Consider the following 19,980-nt stretch of genomic DNA (forward strand, 5'->3'; position numbering starts at 1 on the left):
ATTATGATTAAAGTAGATGCCTTGACTAATTTCACAAAACAGTCCCTCCTAGATAGGACAAAAGCCATCCAAGCCTTAAATGAAGAGCACATCCAAATGAAAAAAGCGGTAATTCAAAATAGAATGGCTTTGGACACACTCACAGCTGCTCAAGGAGGGACCTGTGCTATAATTAAGGTTGAATGTTGTGTATGCATTCCTGACTTATCTGGCAATGTATCAACTGCTTTAGATGACATGAAAAACCAGGTAAAAGCAATGTCAAATGAAAACATTCCTTTCTGGACTTCGGTCCTATCTTGGGTGAAGGGCGATTTGTGGAAAACTGTATTTACCATTGTTACAGTTGCCTTGGTAGTTCTGCTCTGTGGACCCTGAATTTTACAATGTATTATGAACTTTGTAACCCGAAGGTTGATGTCATTCTCCCAAATTGGCAGTCGGAGAGCCAGGGTGCAATATATCCCTATGAATGATGCTCATAATATGAGTTAAGAACATCAAGAGAGGGGAATGAAGGAGGAAACAGAGCTGGAATCCATCTTAGGCCAGGCTGCGAACATTAGGCTACACGCATGGTCACCCTCCCAGAGAACTCTGAACTTTGTGCCCGGTATCTATAGAAGTGGCATACCAATGGGAAACCAGACCCCCTGGATAAAAGAGCCTCAGGACTAGTACTTGGACTCTCCATTGCCTAAAAGAACATGCTAATTATCTCTGTCACAGAACAAAGTCGTAAATTCCATTATGTTTATCGGGATACGACCACAGTCCTACTGATAAATGTCCACTGTTTATCTAGTCTTGTGAGACATGAATCATGGGTTAACTTTGATTGTATCTCTCTTTTAGCTTGTCCAGACTAGTTTCAAGGAATTTGGGGAGGTGGGTTAGGGTATATAAGGTTTTCACAAAAACTGGTCGGGGTCCTTGGCTAAGAGGAGACTCTGCCTTGGGCCCGCCGGTGTAATAAAGTGCACTCCACTATCTGCATTGTCCTTCTGAGTGAGTTTGTTTCCCTGAACACATGGCTACAACACTGGGGACAGGCAATCTTAGCCACTGGACCGCCAGGGAAGTCTGGCTTCATCTATTCTTGAAAGCTTTTCTGCCTGTGTCCCCTTTGAGCCAACGGAGTTCCCTGTCCCACCCTCTGTAACTGCACATTGCATTGCAATGTGGTGAGTCACTCGCCCAGGAGAATCACTCCTTAGAGAGTTCATAGAAGAGACTGTCTTTAAGTTCAGTTCAGTTCAGCTCAGTCGCTCAGTCATGTCTGACTCTGCGACCCCATGAATTGCAGCATGCCAGGCCTCCCTGTCCATCACAAACTCCCGGAGTCTACTCAAACTCATGCCCATTGAGTCGGTGATACCATCTAGTCATCTCATCCTCTGTCGTCCCCTTCTCCTCCTGCCCCCAATCCCTCCCAGCATCAGGGTCTTTCCAATGAGTCAACTCTTCACATGAGGTGGCCAAAGTATTGGAGTTTCAGCTTCAGCATCAGTCCTTCCAATGAACATCCAGGACTTATCTCCTTCAGGATGGACTGGTTGGATCTCCTTGCAGTCCAAGGGACTCTCAAGAGTCTTCTCCAACACCACAGTTCAAAAGCATCAATTTTTCGGCACTCAGCTTTCTTCACAGTCCAACTCTCACATCCATACATGACCACTGGAAGAGACTGTCTTAATCACCTTCAAATGCTCAGTGCCTTCTTCATGTCTGACATACCGTAAGGGTTCAACACAGGTTTATTGAAAGAATGAGTCCTTGGAAATAATAGGTGGCAAAGTTGCGGCCAAGTGTCGTGTTTCTTAAGCTAGGTTCATCAGACTCCTGGAGCTTCTGGCACTCTAGAGGTGTTGTTCTAAAGCCCCAGAGAGGTGTCTTGGGGAACCTCCTGGGAATGTGGGGGAAGATGTTCCCCAGGGGTCCTTCTCCTCCTATAACTCTCTTTGATCTGAGTGGTTCTGCTTTTGTGTTTTATATATTAGGGGGTGGGCTACAGTCCATGGAGGTCACAAAGAGTTGGATGCAACTGAGCATGCACACACATCTGGTTTTGCTTGAAACTTGCTGGCAAACCCCTATAGGTGGAAGGAGGAAGAGTCTTTGGGTCTGTATGGTACCATATCAGCAGGATATCATCACAAGATAAAGAGGAGTGAGGCACTTGGGAGCGTCTGAGCATGGTCACAGCCTCAAGACTGATTGCAGGCCACTAGGGAAAAGACCTCAAGAGAAAGAGAAAGGTGGTCACGGGGGTCTCTGAGTCACATCTCAGGGGCCTCCTTGAGAAGATCGCCGTCCATGGGCCAGACTCCTTAGGACAGCAGACAAGGCCCCCCTTCCTCCTCTTGCTGTTTCCACTCCCTCAGTCTGCACTCCAGCCACTCTCCCCTCAAACACAATGCAATCTTTTCTGCCTCAGTATCTTTGCACAGGCTGTTTCCTCTTCCTGGAAAACTTCCTTCCTCCTCTCTATCTGGACCAGTTCTTCTTTAAGCCTCCACTGAATTGCCTGTCCCTGACGTGCATCCTATCTCCCTCAACCTAGACCAGATAGGAGCCTTTATTCCATGTATTTCCAACTCAGCGTATTTGTCACCAGTTGCAATCATCTACTGAATGTCTGTCCCCTTTCCCCCAGATAGGTTGTGAACTGTGATGAGAGAAGGGTGTTCCTCACTGTATCCTCTGTACCTGGCACAGGGCCACGCAGCTATTAGGGGCTCAACAAATTCTTAATACATGAGATTGACAGCCTCTCAGATGGCCCCCAAATATCTCTACCCACTGGTGTTCACAGCCTTGCGTGTTCTCCTTACCCTGAGAAACTTGTTTCTAAACCAAGGCATATGGCAACTGTGAGAGGATCTCACTTCCATTATCAGGTTATAATAGAGTATAACTTCCATCTTGCTGGTTACCTTCTCAGCTTGCTTACGTTGATGAAGCAAGCTGCCATGTTGGGAATGATCCCATCGCACGGAGCCGAGGGAGTCCTCAGGAGGAGCTGAGGTCCAGGCTAACATCCTGCAAGAAACTGAATCCTGCCCACAACCACATGAGCTTGGGAGTGGATGCTTCCTGACTGGAGACTCCACCCCTGGCTGACACTTTGATTACAGCCTTGTGGGAGACCCCGAAGCAGAGATTCCAGCTAAGCCACATCAGACTCCTGACCCTCAGGAACCAAGAGATAATAAATGTGTGCAGTTTTAAGCCACTAGGTTTGGGGGGTAATTTGATACACAGAAATAAATAACTAATAAGACAAATACATGAATAAATCAGTACACAAATGAATGAAACTGAAGAGCTCACCAAAGGAAAAAAAAAAAAGGGAACGTCAGACTTCGGGGGGATAAACTGAGTTGCTAAGTCAATAACAAGAGCTAGTGTTTCCTGTTTGTTTCTCCGGGCTGTGAAATCTGAAGATGGGATTCTGAAGTTTTGATTCTAAAAATTCTCCAGAGTTTTCAGAATCAGAAATCTATCAAGTCTGTAGACATTTTATTTGCCCTAGTCCTATCTGACATCACTCAAGAGAATTTGTGTTTGTAGGTAGATACCGAAAACACATCCTCAGTGATGCCAATTTGGTTCTGATTTATGTCAAAATAAGCAGTCTGGCTTCAGAGGCCTTTATTATAAATGACTGTATTTTAAATCTTGATCCGAGTGACCCTCTCAAAACATCTCTATCTCAGGTATATCTGGCTGCAAGAAGGTTCTCGTGTGACTTTTAAAATGGAAATAGCACTAATTAACTGGAATGGGTTAGTGGGCATTGATTGTGTATATAGTCTAGATGTAAATAATATAAAATCCTTGATGGAGCTGTAAATACCAGCTTTATAAAAAACTCTCATAATTTATAATTTACGAGTGCATTTCAAGATGCCAACTTTCACCTTTTCCCTAGATTGATGCACTCACTTCAGTGAAATAAAAGGGTGGGAAAAAATAATGATGTACTTTAATACGGGACTTCCCGGGTGACTCAGTGGTAAAGAATCCGCCTGCCAAAGCAGGAGATTCAGGTCTGATCCTTGGGTCAAGAAGATCCCCTGAAGAAGGAAATGGCAACCCACTCTAGTATTCTTACCTGAAAGATCCCATGGACAGAGGAACCTGGCAGGCTACAGTCCATGGGGTCACAAAGAGTTGGACCTGACTTAACAACTGAGCAAACACACATACTTTAAATGCTATTCAGGTTTCAACATCCAATTTTAATAGAGGTCTACAAAGAAGTTCCTTTTGTACATTCTTAAATCTCATATTTTTCCTTGCTCAGTTACCTATGGGAAATATAATTGCCTATTGAGTTTCCCTGGGTTAAGCTTATTTCAATAGGAACTACTAATTACTTGATCACTGTGGCATTGTAACTTGCCCTAACATTTAAAGTGTATTTGCTCTCAGATAAAGGGCATTTGCTTTTCCTTTTATTTATAATCATTTTCTTAATCTCCTAGCAGCGAACTCCCATTTCAATTGCTCATTATGAAAAACTCTTATTTGCTGTGTGGAAATGCAGAGATGTGTGTAATGGCATGAGGTACATTTGTGTGTATCCTAAAAAGAAAGGGAGCAGGCTTATTGAAGAAATCTGAATGGTGAAATCCTGAGCTTGAAGATAGGTTACAGGCTGCCTATTTGAGTAGAAAACTCTTTTTTTGGCTATGTCATTTGTCAAGTGGGGTCTTAGTTCCCCACCTGGGATTGAACCCATGCCCCCTACTCTGGGGGCACAGAGTCTTAACCACTGGACCACCAGGGAAGTCCCTTGAGTAGTAAACTTTTAAAAATCACTCTTCGCAGAGGGACGTGTTGTACTTTTGTACTACTGGTTGCAAGACCATGATTCTTAAAACTGCCATTTTAGAGGCCACCGTCAAGAGGCAATAGACCAGAAATTAAGCTAAAGTGTCTGTGAAGTTGTAATACAAGTGCACCGGGGCTGGAAGTTTACCCACACTGTGCTCAGGTGACCTGAGAAAGCAGCTTCTGACTTTCCCTCAAGCCCTTGCCTACTGACTCACCTTATTCTGCTGCAATAATAAGTGAAAATGCTTGGGCTTTCTGTTTTTGTTGCCCTTTCCTTTGTTTCCCTAAAATGGCATTGGGAGGAATAATCATGGGACTAGGGATGAAGGTCTAGAATCCAGAAGTGTCTCTGGTGCTCCGATCCCCACTGTTGCCCATTGCTGCCTCCCTGCTGACCTCTGCATACAGCTCAGTTGACTGGAGATCAGGGTTTGGGGCTGATTCCTGGTGCCTGGGGGCTTCCAGGTAGGGCTTCTCAGTGTTAAAGAATCCACCTGCCAATGCAGGAGACTAGGATTCGATTCCTGGGTCAGGAAGATCCCCTGAAGAAGAAGAAAACGGCAACCTACTCCAGTATTCTGCCTGGGAAATTCTGTGAACAGAGGAGCCTGGCAGGTTACAGTTCATGGGGTCCCAAGAGTAAAGGACACAACTTAGCAACTAAACAAGAACGTGGCTGCCTGGCTTCTGCAGCCTCTTGCAAGTGTTAAACCCTCCAAGCCATGCCCTCTGTCCAGCCCCCGCTCCGGGGGATTAGCCCGTCCTCCCTGCTGTAGGGTCAGCCCCCTCGTCACAGGGGGCCATTCTCAGCTCAGCTCCATCTTCTTCTCCCTTTCCATGAGGGGACATCAGGGCCCCTCCACGCCATGTGGGAGCTGAAATAGTCATGGTGCTACCAGGCTTACTGAGGAGTGGCTACCTCCTAGGTCTGGCTCAGGGAGGTAGCAAGACAACCTCATCCCAGAGTCCTAGCCATGAATTAAAACAAACAAAGAAGTGAAATACCCCTACCCTTGGCATTCTTCCCCACTGCTCCCCCAGACTTCTCCTAAAATGGAGAGATGGAGTACCATGTGACTCACTTCCTGACTCACACGACTCTCTCCTCACCCCTTTATCCATACAGGTAAGGAAGGGAACTTGTATTTCCCCTTTCTGAATCCCTGAGATCTCCTCCTTGCCAGCCCTGGCCTCAAGGCTGAAACTTAATGACTGATAGTGTATGACAAAGACCCGCTTACCCATAAAGGAACTAATTCAGGAGGTATTTGAAAAATACCACACCTCTTCTATAAGTCAACAGAAAATATATCACCTGATTTGAAATGAAAATTATATCTTGATTCTTTAAATCCACTTAGAAATGTATTGGATGTCAAGTATATGTCAGTCTTTAAAAATGATGAGCTTTCTTCTATTAATACATATTGCATGGTGACATTTATGACATTCAGTAAAAGACAAAACTAGAGGGAGAGAAAACAGATCGGTGGTTGCCTGAGGTGGGAGATGGGGAGAAGAGTTGATGACCGAGAGGAACAGAAGAACTTTTAGGAATGATGCATCTTGATTGTGGTATTGGTTACATGATTGTATGTGCTTGTTAAAACTTGTACATTAAGTGGGATAAATTTCATTACACATAAATTAGACCTAAATAAACTTGACTTTTACCAAAAATGATGAACTTTCACACTGTCAGCATTTTAGCTGACATATATTGAACATTCGTGAATGTTAAGTGGTTCTACCGTTGACTGCCTTAGCTCATTCAGTCCTCAAAACAACTCTGATTGGACGGAGCTATTGTTATCATCATCTCCATCTTACTGATAAAGGAACTGAGACCTAGAAAAGTTAAGTAACTTGCCTAAGGCCACACAGTGAGCACAGCTGGAATTCACACCTACATTTTTCTGTCGCCAAAGCCTGTGGGTTTCATCATTATGTTATATAAGTAAGTTTAGGCTGATAAATATTTAAGAGATAAACTTGTAACGTTTATGTATGCCTGTAACTTACCTTTCCCATGGTAAATTCAATCACATTTGCTCTCTGATCAGAAAGTATGTGGTACACCCCACCCCCAACACAGACAAAGACACAGACACACACACACACACACACACACACACACACGCCCCAGGAATGTATTTCTCCAGTTTCCCCAATTCAACATCCTTAGTTAGACTGAGAGTTGCATTCCTGTCTGTGAACTAAGAATGAGTCAGAGCTGGGTAACTACTGGTTAAAGGATCTCCTGGAAAGTTCCAGGGGCTGTGTGGCCCACCAAAGCTCAAACTCCTGACCAGGCCCCCATCCTATACTCTCAAGTAGGAGTCTTGCAGTTCCAACCCAGATGCCACCACAGCCTGCTGTAACAACGATGGCAGACTTCTCCTCTGCTTCCAGAGACTCCTTCTGAAGTTCGTGTTCAGTTGATCAGGGTCTGAGAACTCCAGCTCCTGCTTCCTCTGACAGCAGATGAATGAAGCACTGTTCTCATTAGCTGCTGGTTGCTAGCACACCCAGATTTCCGAGAGAGTCTTCCCAGCTGCTTCTCTCTACAGCAGAGGGCTTTCCATAATCAGCCATGGAGTTTGACGTAGGACAGTGGTCAGTCAGTTCACTCTCTCAGTTGTGTCCGGCTCTTTGTGACCCCATAGACTGCAGCACACCAGGCTTCCCCGTCCATCACCAACTCCATGTGGCAAACTGTGAGAACTCCAGGCTGATTCTCATCAAGGGAAGGGGACAAGGAGGACCACATCTGGTCTTTGGTTCTCTCAGTCGGGAAGGTATGCTGTGGAGCCCGCTCACCAATGAGCAAGGTGGTCCAGGAGTGCGCATCATTACAACAGAGGCATGGGCATGTGCTATGTTCACTGCCAGGAGAATCTAACTGGTCATATATCAATTTGCTCAGCCAGGGACCTTGGTTCAGAAGTAGATGGTGCAAACACACTGAAAGGGAAGTGATTTACCGCAGCAAAAACTACTTTGTGTTTTTTCTTATCTGCTTTACTTAGGGGACAACTGGTCCTCTGAAATCCCGGTGAATCTCCGATGCCCATAGGGCTGGAGGAAGGAGCTATGGAATCGGGAAGGGACCACACAGGGCACAGCTTCACTCACCTGTCATCAGTCTTTATGGGGCTCCTCGATCCAAGGGCAGGGTTGCTTATGTTGGGTGATTTGAAGGTCTATCATCTCAGAAATGCACTTTAATTCTCACTATTAAGGGGCCTGTTGTTAGATTTGATCAGTTTCTGACAAAGATGCTGAAAACTGGGGCAAGGCTGGATAAGTTTGGATGGCATGGTAAGAAGGGGAGAGGTACTGGGGTTAGGGCGAGACTGCAGGTCCAGAGCCTTCCCAGAGGCAACAGAGAGCCTCAGAGACATGCTCTGGGGTCCAGGGACACCTTGACACTGAAAACAGAGGATTAAAAGTAGTCAAGGAGGGGGCTTCACTGGTGGCTCAGTAGTAAAGAATCTACCTGCCAATGAAGGAGACAAGGGTTCAATCCCTGATACAAGAAGATCTCATATGCCACAGAGCAACTAAGCCCATGAGTCTGTACTCTAGAGTCTGGGAGCTGCAACCCACGAATCCTAGTGCTCCACAACAAGAGAAGCCCCTGGAATGAGAAGCCTGTGCACCGCAACTACAGAAAACCCACACAGCAATGAAGATGCAACACAGTCAAAAATAAATGAATGAATACTTTTTAAAAAGTAGTCAAGGAGAGCCTTAGGAGACAAATTGGTTTGCAGTTTAGCCTGAATACCACATCTCGACTACTCTAAACTGTCATCATTATCAGTTGTTCAGACCTGGATATAGTTTTTCCTTTTTTTCTAGAGGAAGCCATGAAAATACAGGACACCTGATGGGAAGGATCATGAGTGTAGGTCAACAAAGGACCCGGAGGAGTGAAGACTGGAGACAAAAGAGCAAATGTCGCTTATATTTACCTTTGCAACCTAGGCAAGAAGGATGAAGATTATTCAAATTCGAGAGGGCCTAGCAAATAAGCAATAGAGAGATCAGTCAAGGTAGTAACAGAAGACCAGTCTTCTTTCCCGCACAGAGGGTGGAGGGACCTGAGAAGGCAGCCCTCCTCTAATTTTATTTTCTCAAGCACTAGAAATCATGTGCGTGAAACCTAGAAAGCCATCTTATATGTATAAACATAAAAGAACATTGCTACATTTAGAGCCATCTCTTTTTCTGTCTCTTAGCAACCTATTTTGTTTTTTCAATCCTCCTAAATCTTATTGTTTTGATATTCTTTTGTTTAACAAATAGGTATTGCTGATGGTATATGCAAACCTCTTTCAAAGCTTGTTGCTACCAGTGGGGAAAGATAGCAATTTCATAAAACTGCTCAGGGTTCTATACTCAGATTGTGAAAGAAACATCAGGGTATTTTAAAAAATGAGCACCTACTGTATACAAAGCATGCTGCTAATAATCCAGAGTCACGCTGCTCTAACACTTCCAAAGATGGGGAATCCCTGATGGAGAGGAAATGTCCTAGGAGGGAAACTGAGTTATGATGTTTCCATTTCCATGATTAATTCCACTCTTTCCAACCTCCCTCCCCCAACCCACCTTTTCTCATCTATAAAATGCACTCAATCACAGTTTATTGATTTCAGCTCATTGATTTGTAAATACAGATCAAGATGCCAGACCAACATTTGTGCAAACTGGCCTTGCTCACAAATGTAGAAACTAAAATAAATCAGACCTTGGGCTACAAGCGGTCAGCTTGACCTCAGGAGGCAGAGACAGGGTGCTCCCCAGGGGCTGTCTCCCTCCCTCCTTCAATGCTAAGTGGTGATTCAATGCTGACCCGCATGCTGGCTTGGTCTCATCAACTCCAGAAGATCTTTGGCCTCCCTCCATCTCCCAGGGTTCAGTTCTCTGCAGAGTGCACCTATCTATACAGTATTAGCTCTTAGATGTTAAAGATTCTGTTCTGGTTCCCAGCACCATAGGCAAGACCAATGCACTTCCAAAGTCCAGAATGTTTCAAGGTTAGACTTTTTTTAAAAAGTGGAAGCAGGGGCTTCCCTACTGGTCCCATGGTTAAGACTACTCCTCAATTCCCCTGCAGGGGGCTCAGGTTCCATCCCTGGTGTGGGAACTAGGATCCTGCGTACCTCAAGGTGCAACCAAAAAAAAGTGAAAGCGACATAGGTTCATTTGTGGAAAATTTGGGGAATACAGAAAAGCACAAAGAACAGATAGAATTTGCCTTTAACCATGTTTCTAGTATTGTTATGCATACATATCCAGATTACCTTTAAGACTGTATTTTAGAGCAAAATCTGGTCCTTTTCATGGTTGATTCTGCTCTTTCTTTAAGATTGCCCAAGACTCTCCACGAAATCTTCTTCATCCTTTGCTCTAGCCTCTGACCTGATCGTTAAGACCATTCTTGGCAGGGAAACAGGAGGGGACAGATAAAAATTCTACATACAAGTTGGCATTGGAAAATCATTTTCCAATGATTTGGATTGTGTAAGACACTTTCAGAAAATGCAATTACCCTGTTTTATTTTAGGTTTTTGGCAGCAGTGGTGTGTGTGGAAGGGAGTGCCAGGGCAGAACAGGAGTATCTCTTAGTCCAGAAGACAAACCTCAGGGGCAAGTAAGTCAGAAACAAAAGTCCCTTGGGTCCCCCCAGACCTACTGGTTAAGAATCTGCATTTTCATGAGATTCCCAGCTGCTTCCACACTGTGCATCTGAAGTCTAAGAAGCCCCGGCCTGTGGAGACCCTTCCCGGCCTTCCTCAGGTGGTGTTGATTGTCAGGATTTGCACCTAACCTTCACACCTCCTTGATGTTGAAACTAAGAATAAAAATCCCACCTGCACAGGAGTGAACACCTTTGGCTCAGGCCACAGCCCTCATTCTCCTGGGAGAGCTCTGTAAGTCATTCTCAGGGCCCCTGGAGAGTTGGTCCAAATGGAAGTCAAAGGAGGAGGCCAACTTTTTACTCTGCCCTCCCACCCCCCAAAGTCCACTCCAGGGTCAGAGCTGTCACCGTAAATCATTCGCCAGGGGAAACAAGAGAGATTCAGGACCACGTTCTTTATTAATTTAAGCTTATTTACTTATTTTATTTGGCTGTGGTGGGTCTTTGTTGCTGCACACGGGCTCTCTCTAGATGCAGCAAGCTGGGGCTCCTCTTGATTTCGGCGTGCAGGCTTCTCCTTGTGGTGGCTTCTCTTGTTGAGAAGCGCAGACTCTAGGCACTCAGGCTTCAGTAGTTGTGGCAAACCGGCTTAGGTGCTCCTCAGCATGTGGGATCTTCCCAGACCGGGGATTGAACCCATGTCCCATGCATTGGCAGGCAGTACCAGGGAAGCCTCAGACAGCACTCTTTAAATTTTGTTGGAAAAATATCCACCAAACCCTCCCTCCCCGTCTGCACCAGCCCACTGGCCTTATTTCCAGCCTCCACTGATGCCTTTAACCTTGGTGGATCCACCAGGGGGCCCCACGGGGGCACAGGCAGGCACCCACGGATTGCGGCGACCCTAATCAGGAGAGCTGGGATCAAGGACTCTGAGTGTGGTACTGCTGATAGAGAGAGAAGAATCAGAGGGAGAAGAGTCAGAGAAGCCAAAACAGTCGTGTCTGCCCGGGCTGTCAGCCACAACCATGTGTGAACACTGGGACGTGTGTCAGCCCAGCCTGGGTGAAGCCTCCAGAGGGCTGCTGCCATTAGGGCTTCGCTTGATGTCTCCAACCAGGCAGGCGGTGTCTGAAGCCCATTTGAAGAGGAGCATCCCCCTCCAGGACTAGCTGCACCCAGCAGGGCGGGGCGGGGGTTGTCATTCCTCTGTCTCCTCACATACTTGAAAGGTGTCCCGGAGCCTTTGTGCCCGGGCACTGCAGCTCCCTCTGGGTGCTGGCACCGCATCCTCTATCTGTTCGGCAGCATCAGAGGATCCCGCTGGCGCCCAGCCCCGGCTTTGGCTATCAAGCTCTCATCTGGCACCTCTTCCCTCCCAGGGTTGGCACCCTAAGCTCTGGTGTCGGATCTGCAAATCCTTCCGTGGACGCAGATGGGACGCTTATGGGGCCCCAATGCCTGTAGCAATAAGAAGGATGGTTAGGAGTGGCTGCTTCTTAACCCTGGGGGAACTTACAAATGTCACCCAATTCATCCTGGCAACACCGTGTTTATAAAGCAAGCAACTACAATGGTCATCTTTCCAGAGGTTATAGTGCATAGTGAAAGTCGCTCAGTCGTGTCTGACTCTTTGCGACCCTGGCCAGAATTCTCCAGGCCAGAATACTGGAGTGTGTAACCTTTCCCTTCTCCAGGGCATCTTCCCAACCCAGGGATCAAATCCAGGTCTCCCACATTGCAGGCAGATTCTTTATCTGGTGAGCCACAAAGAAAGCCCAAGAATACTGGAGTGAGTAGCCTATCCCTTCTCCAGCCAATCTTCCCGACCTGGGAATTGAACTGGGGTATCCTGCATTGCAGGCAGTTTTCTTTACCAACTGAGCTATTAGGGAAGGAGATGGTGCATAAGGGATCGAAAACTCAGACACCGAGGTTGCAGAGGCCTGTAGTCAAAACCTGACTTCCCATCACTAGCTGGGTGCTTCAGCTTTAGAGTGGGGATCACAAGCCTAGCTTCACAGGGTCCTGTGAAAATTAAATGAGATGCTATATATAAAGCACAGTGCCTGGCAGTTAGTGTGTGCTCAGTGAGAGGTAACTGTCATTGTTGTTATTATTACCTAAAGAGGACAGCAAGTCAGGCCAGAAAGCCCATGAATCAGTGCTGGGTTTTGGATCCATTCTGGATCTGCCTTTAATCACCCCGTTCATCTGTTTCCTCATCTGTAAGATGTGGATGATGCTGTCTGGTGTCCTGACTTTGCTGTAGCTAGCGTTTATCCATTCGTACCAGGCACTGTTGTAAGTGCTTCTGTTATTAATTCATTTCATCCTCAAGATATCCCTGTTTGACAAGTGAGGAAACCAAGGTACAGAGATAACCTTCCCCAGGTCAAGCAGTTGGTAGCAAATGGAGCTGAGATTCCAACCCAGGCGGTCTGGCCCCAGAGCTTGCATTTCTACCTTTCTTACCGCATCTCTGTTTTTCTCCACCAGCAAGTGTACGTGTGTGTGAAGGCTTAGTTGCTTCAGTAGTGTCTGACTCTGTTTGACCCCATGAAGTGTAGCCTGCTAGGCTCCTCTGTCCATGGGATTATTCCAGTAAGAATACTGGAGTGGGTTGCTATTTCCTCCTCCAGGGGACCCTCCCAACCCAGGGATTGAACTCTTGTTTCTTGCATTGGCAGATGGATTCTTTACCACTGAGCCATCTGGGAAATTCACTTTGCTTACGGTGGGGAACCAAATGGTATTTTAATTATGAATGTGCTTTGGGTATGGGAAGTATGAGAAAAACATGAGAGATTATTACTACTTATTCAAGTCTCTTGGTGCTCCATCTTATTTTTTAAATTTCTTTCTTCCTTTCCTTTTTTTTTTTGGTCATGCCCCTTGGCTTGTGGGATCTTAGTTCCTTGACCAGGGATTGGACCCAGGTCCCCTTCAGTGAAAGCTCAAAGTCTTAACCATTGGACTGCGGGAAGCCCCTCTTGATGTTTGGTCTTGACCTGGAATCCTTACTCTTTCCTGGCAGGGTATAGAGCTGGGACTTTAGTTTTTCCTGAAGTCTTTTAATCACTGGATGTTGAGTTGAATTGTGTTCTCCAAAAAAAATACATGTTGAAAGTCTAGCCCCTCATACCTCCGAGTATGACTGTTTTTGGAAATAGAATCTTTTTAAAAATAATTTTATTGATTGATTGATTTTTTTTCTGGCTGTTTTGGGTCTTCCTTGCTAGGAGGGTTTTCCTCTAGTTTCCGGTAGCGTAGCTCCTCTCCAGCTGCAGTGCTTGGGGTTTTCACTGTGTCAGAGCTCGAGTTCTAGAGCACAGGCTTGATAGTTGTGTTGCACAGGCTTAGTTGCCCTGTGGCATGTGGGATCTTCCCAGACTAGGGATTGAACTCATGTCTCCTGCATTGGCAAGTGGATTCTTTACCACTGGCCCGCCAGAGAAGCCCAGAAATAGGGTCTTGACAGAAGTCATCAAGTTTAGGTGAGGGAATTAGGGGGAGCCCTAACCAATATGCCTGGTGTCCCTAACAAGAAGGGAAAATTTGGGCATGGATGTACACAGAGGGACAGAGGTCATGAGAGAATGCCAAGTGGAGGCGAAGTATTGGATCCATCATCTCCCAGCCAAGGATCACTGAGGCCACCTGAAGCTAGGAGAGAGGCACAGAAAAGATCCTGTCGTGGTTGCCAGCACCTTGATCTTGAATTCTAGCCTCCAGAATTGTGAGATGAAAATTTTCTGTTGTCTTAAGCCATGTAGTCTGTGGTACTTTGTATGGCAACCTCAGGAAACAAATACTCTTACTAAGATCAAGGAGGTGGAGATGAGATGAGGACAGAGATGAATGGGAAAGTCAAGGCTGATGATGGGTAATGAGAGGATGCTGAGAGGAGCTCAACACTCCCCCGTGTGCACACGTGTATGCACATGTGTATGTGCGCTTTGACTGTGAAATCTGAGCTGTAGGCTCACCAAGCCTGCAGAACTTTCCTCTACAAGATCACAGGAGAGGTCAAGCAAGCATTCAATCTGTTCCATCTCCACCTAAACAGGTAGGAAGAGGTGTCTTCTCTGGGAGAACCTTTAATTAAACCCCACCCCCTATTTTCTGCACCAGAGGATGTGAGAAGTGGGGAGCTGGGCTCCCAAGACCCCCACATCAGTGAACAGCAGCAGTGGGGTCGACATCAGCCATGCTGACACTAGGGGTTTATTTCTGGTTGGCATGGAAGAATTCACTCTTATGCTATTACAACTTACTTTACAAAATTACATTCTGGTTTGTTTATTTTTTAGGAAACTTTTGAATGAAATATAACAGACATACATGTCACAGATCCTAAGTGAACAGACATCGAAGTGTGTCTACATCTGTGTAAGCAGCATCTGGACAAAGACTGAGCCCATCACTGCACCCCGAGGCCCTCCTGCCCCTCGCAGCTACTCATACCAACAAAGGAACCACTATACCGACTTCTAACATCACAGATGGATTTGCCTGTTTCTGAGCTGATATAAATGGGATTCACAGTCCTCCTTTGTGTCTGCCTTCTTTCTCTGCACCTTATGTTTGTGAGATTTCTCTTCATTTTGCCTATGGAGCAGTTCATTCTCACTGGGAGAGAATAATCTGTGTTTCTGGTCTTTTGAATCAAATCAAGAGGTGCACAGAGACAGAAGTGTCCTTACATAATTCAAGCTAGTCCTTTAAAAAAAACAAAACAGTTAAAGCCACTCAATTGCTGAGACAACAGCAAAACAAGTTAATTAATCTTTGTAAATTGGATCCAATTTATTGGCCCTCTTTTAAAAACCACTTTCCCAGATCACTTTCAACCCACCCTCTCCTTTCCTGTTCCCCTGGATTCCCAAGCCCCAGTTATGTCACCCTGGGCTGACCTAGTCTGGACTTAGGGGAAGGGAGAGGGGGTTCACTTGCTTGGATTTCCCCGGGGTGAACCCATCTCGACCCCAGAGTAACTGGGAGCCTGGACTATCCCTCACTTGGCTAGTAGGGTTTCTGTGCCTTGAGCAGTGTCAGAGCCGCCTTCACCCAGAGTCGAGGAGGCTGCACCCCACATCTGAGATTTTGGAGTTCTTTGCCGCATCTGAATCAGAGATAAAGTCTTTAGAGCCCCAGTCCCTCCGAGGCAGGAGGGAGTCTGAGAAAGGGGGCGGGTTCTCTGCCGAGTCCCTCCCCTGGTACTGTGGCTGAGAGTCACTCCCACAGCTAGCTCTCGGCCTCCGGCCTTCCTTCCTAAGAGCTGCTTGGCTGGAAAGGGGTTGCACCCCCGCCCCCATCTCACCCCCGCCCCGTCCCTCATCGCTTCTCGCCAGACCACAATTGGCCAGATTCCTTTATGCTGACCAGCCTTTCTGGGGGCTTCCCTTTTGCTGGTTGCAATGACTTAATCCCAAAATGCAATTTTCTGGGAGCCCCGATGCCGGCCTGAGCCTGAGTCCATATATGGTCTTAATCCAACCCCTGGGCCGGGGCAGGGGTAGCGCTGAGAGGCCCTCTCCCTCCCCACGCCGCGCCTGCCCACTCCAGTTTCCAGCGACGTCAGCCCTGCACCCAGAACAAAAGGTTAAGGCGGCCCCCCTCGCAGCACTTCTTTGTGCCTTTGGAAGGAGCAATCTAGTTGCTTCTTTTCAGGCTCCCCAGTTCCTGGGGGCGCTTTCCCTTCTGGAATGTGAGAAAACTGCGACCCGACTGGTACTTTTTCTTCAGTCACTGCTCTGGCCGTGGGTGTGGGCAGGGAACATGAAGAGAGGACAGTTACTTGCTCAAGCCCAGTTGCCCTGGACTGTTTTGAACTGGAAGCAGTCCCAGGGCCCCACCCTGGCATGGGGCAGAGTTCAGTTTTCGCAGACCTTAGTTGGAGCCTTGGCTGTGCCTTGGTCTCCACCCTCAGCTAGTTTTTATTTGTTTGGCCTTTTGTCTGAGTGAGGGAACTAAGACATTGTCAGACAGGGGAAAGAATATTGAAGTCTAGTTACAAGCTCTATTCAAAGCTCATTAGTAGATGAGCATGTTCTTTTTATTAGCATTCTCACCACCATTCTAGAACCAATTAAAAGCAAAGCCTGGGACTAGACTCCAGCAATGGCGTGCTGGAGCTAGCTCAAACCAGGTGTGAACCTCATTGTTAAGTTCTCAGGAACTTTGCAAGCCTATGGTTAAACACAACAATTACTAAAGATTAATTTATATCCGGAGAAGGCAATGGCACCCCACTCCAGTACTCTTGCCTGGAAAATCCCATGGACGGAGGAGCCTGGTGGGCTGCAGTCCATGGGGTCCCTAAGAGTCGGACACGACTGAGCGACTTCACTTTCACCTTTCATTTTCACACATTGGAGGAGGAAATGGCAACCCACTCCAGTGTTCTTGCCTGGGGAATCCCAGGGACGGGGGAGCCTGGTGGGCTGCCGTCTATGGGGTCGCACAGAGTAGGACCCGACTGAAGTGATGCAGCAGCAGCAGCAGCAATTTATATACAATTAAAATAGAAGCAAAAAAAAAAAAAAAGAAGCAACTGGATTTAAAACAAATTTTAAGAAATGATCAAAACTCATTCACTGCCTAAGGATTTTACTGCATTTGCTGTTATCCGTGTTCTTGAGATTGAAAAAAAAGTGAAACTGTCAGTTGCTCAGTCATGTCTGACTCTTTGTGACCCCATGGACTATAGAGCCCACCAGGCTCCTCCTCTGTCCATGGAATTCTCCAGGGAAGAATACTGGAGTGGGTATCTGTGTTCTTGAGATTATTCACATCTATTTATCTGTGGGCTTCTCTGGTGGTTCAGATAGTCAAGAATCTGCCTGCAATGCAGTGGATCTGGGTTGGATCCCTGAGTCAAGAAGATCCCCTGGAGAAGGGAGTGTTGGTGGAAACCTATAGTGCAAACGTCCTATGATGCTGTGCACCGTTCAGTCTTCCCAGTTCCTGGTTCAGTAAGGTCACACTGGTATGTTGAAATCAGTCACGATGGGGGTATTTACCCACTAGAAAACATTATAAATCAGAGCTCCAAGCCCCAACCCCCAAGGCAGTTAGTTGTTGACCTTGACTGTAACTCTGAGAGGCAATAAGAAATGACTCACTCCCTGCCCTCAGGGTGCTTATAAGATGTGGAAGGGGACAAGTCCCTCATGACTTGGGCTGTTCATAACTTGTCTTCTCTAAAATGCCAAATGAAGAGTGTCAGAGGACACAGGCATTGAAGTCAGAGAGACCCACATCCGCATCCCAGTTCTGCCACATGCTGGCCATGTCCCCTTAAATAAATTACCTGATGTTTCTGAATCATTTGCCAGGGAATAATAGCATCAAAATATGGTTGCAGGGATTTAATGGAGAAGATATGTGAGTGTAGAAAGAATATTTCCAATTGAGGGAACAGCCTGAAGGGACAGTGTAGAAGCATATAGAAGTGGAAGGACTATTCAGGGAATGGCCAGCAGTCTGGGATGTCTGGATATTATGATACACCAGAAGTATCAAGCTGGGCAGAGTGCGGGTAAGATGTGAATCTGAAAATACAGGATTAACAGGGAGGGAAAAGCTGAGACTTCCTGAAGCAGTGCTGGGGAGACTGAGCTGCTGTGAGGGCAACCAGCAGTCCAAGTCACCAGGTTTGAAGGATACAGCAGAACCTGCCTGCTCCGCTCCGCTCCAGGCGGCTCCAGACACGGGCTTCTCGAAGCAGCATCCGCGGCCCGCCCGGTGCAGCTGCCTACCCGAATCCCCAGCTCCGGGGGGCAATGAGGGGGCGGTGGAAGGGGCACTACTCCTCGGGCATTACTTAGAGAAGCAAGACCGCCCCGCCCTCCCAGCCAGCCTTCCCTCGCTCCCGCCCAGGCCGAGCGGCACTCAGCCAGAGGGGCTCTGTTTAATTCAGCACGGAGAAAAGCACCACACAGATGGTCAACATTTTGCGTAAAAGCTCAGTAACCACCCCATTCACAGTAGATGTGGAGTTTCAGAAGGGCGTGCATTCCCAGTCTTGCCTGGACATGTGGTTAATGCTATCTAGTTCAACAGTTGTGCCCCAGGACAGTCGGCCCAATATGTCAAGACCTCTGATCACTAGATCTCCTGCATCTCCACTGAACAATCAAGGCATTCCTACTCCAGCACAGCTCACAAAATCCAACGCACCCGTCCACATTGACGTGGGCGGCCACATGTACACCAGCAGCCTGGCCACCCTCACCAAATACCCCGAGTCAAGAATCGGAAGACTTTTTGATGGTACAGAGCCCATTGTTTTCGACAGTCTCAAACAGCACTATTTCATTGACAGAGATGGACAGATATTCAGATATATCTTGAATTTTCTACGAACATCAAAACTCCTCATTCCTGATGATTTCAAGGACTACACTTTGTTATATGAAGAGGCAAAATATTTTCAGCTTCAGCCCATGCTGTTGGAGATGGAAAGATGGAAGCAGGACAGAAAAAGTAGTCGCTTTTCAAGGCCCTGCGAGTGCCTCGTGGTGCGTGTGGCCCCAGACCTCGGAGAGAGGATCACGCTCAGCGGAGACAAATCCTTGATAGAAGAAGTGTTCCCAGAGATCGGCGACGTGATGTGCAACTCCGTCAATGCGAGCTGGAATCACGACTCGACGCACGTCATCAGGTTTCCACTGAATGGTTACTGTCACCTCAACTTAGTCCAGGTCCTCGAGAGGTTGCAGCAAAGAGGATTTGAAGTCGTGGGCTCCTGTGAGGGAGGCGTGGACTCATCTAGGTTCAGCGAATACGTCCTGCGGCGGGAACTGAGGCGGACGCCCCGTGGACCCTCTGTCATCCAGATAAAGCAAGAGCCTCTGGACTAGATGGACATATTTCTTCTGCCAAAAGGAGAAAAGCATACACCACAAATAACACAAACACAAAAAAGGACATTTATGTGCAGTTGGGACAGCAAACCGAGTCCTGGACCTAAAGTTGAATAAAAGACACATTTATATCCAATAGAGACCACACCTGTATTCATATGGGAACAATTGGAATAGTGATATCCTCAAGATGTAAAAAATATACAAATATATATATATATGACATATATATATATCAAAAGGTAGGAAACGCAAAAAAAAAAAAGAAAAAAGGTGGTAGCTACAGTTGGTGCTGTGATGGCCGTGAAGTGTCCTGGGCCTCCCAAGGCCTCTGACCAATAAACAAGCCATGAGCAATGAGGATGAATCTCCTTACGGTTTCCATTGCCAACAGCCATCCATTGTTTCTTTTTCCTTTGAAAACAAAAACACCTAGAATCTCATTTCTTTGCATATGGAAGTTTCATGTCTCTCTTTAGATGGGGGACGGAGCAGAACTTCAACAAAAAACAAAAAACTCTCATGAGCACACCGCATTTGAAAGACGTGAGACATGAAATTTTAAATGTAGTTTGTACAGAAGTCACACTTTTTTGTCCGCCTCACCGATGTGAATGT

At 46.6% G+C, this 19,980-nt stretch overlaps 1 protein-coding gene and 1 long non-coding RNA gene across 3 annotated transcripts in view; both read left to right on the plus strand.

The window, feature by feature from the left end:
• LOC110143236 (uncharacterized) overlaps nucleotides 1–15,042 on the plus strand; it is a 71,569-nt gene extending 56,527 nt beyond the window's left edge. For both annotated transcript variants that reach the window (XR_002315543.2, XR_011483876.1), the window contains one exon: nucleotides 14,806–15,042. This is a non-coding gene — a long non-coding RNA (uncharacterized lncRNA). The remainder of the gene's footprint in view (nucleotides 1–14,805) is intronic.
• A 3,499-nt stretch (nucleotides 15,043–18,541) lies between these two features.
• Nucleotides 18,542–19,498, plus strand: LOC110143456 (BTB/POZ domain-containing protein KCTD1). The gene has a single exon (XM_020903086.2). The coding sequence runs from the start codon at nucleotides 18,586–18,588 to the stop codon at nucleotides 19,357–19,359; it is 774 nt and encodes a 257-aa protein (XP_020758745.2). The 5' UTR covers nucleotides 18,542–18,585; the 3' UTR covers nucleotides 19,360–19,498.
• The last annotated feature ends 482 nt before the right edge of the window (nucleotides 19,499–19,980 follow it).

This window comes from Odocoileus virginianus, chromosome 27, assembly GCF_023699985.2.
Source record: "Odocoileus virginianus isolate 20LAN1187 ecotype Illinois chromosome 27, Ovbor_1.2, whole genome shotgun sequence".
Taxonomy (NCBI): domain Eukaryota; kingdom Metazoa; phylum Chordata; class Mammalia; order Artiodactyla; family Cervidae; genus Odocoileus; species Odocoileus virginianus.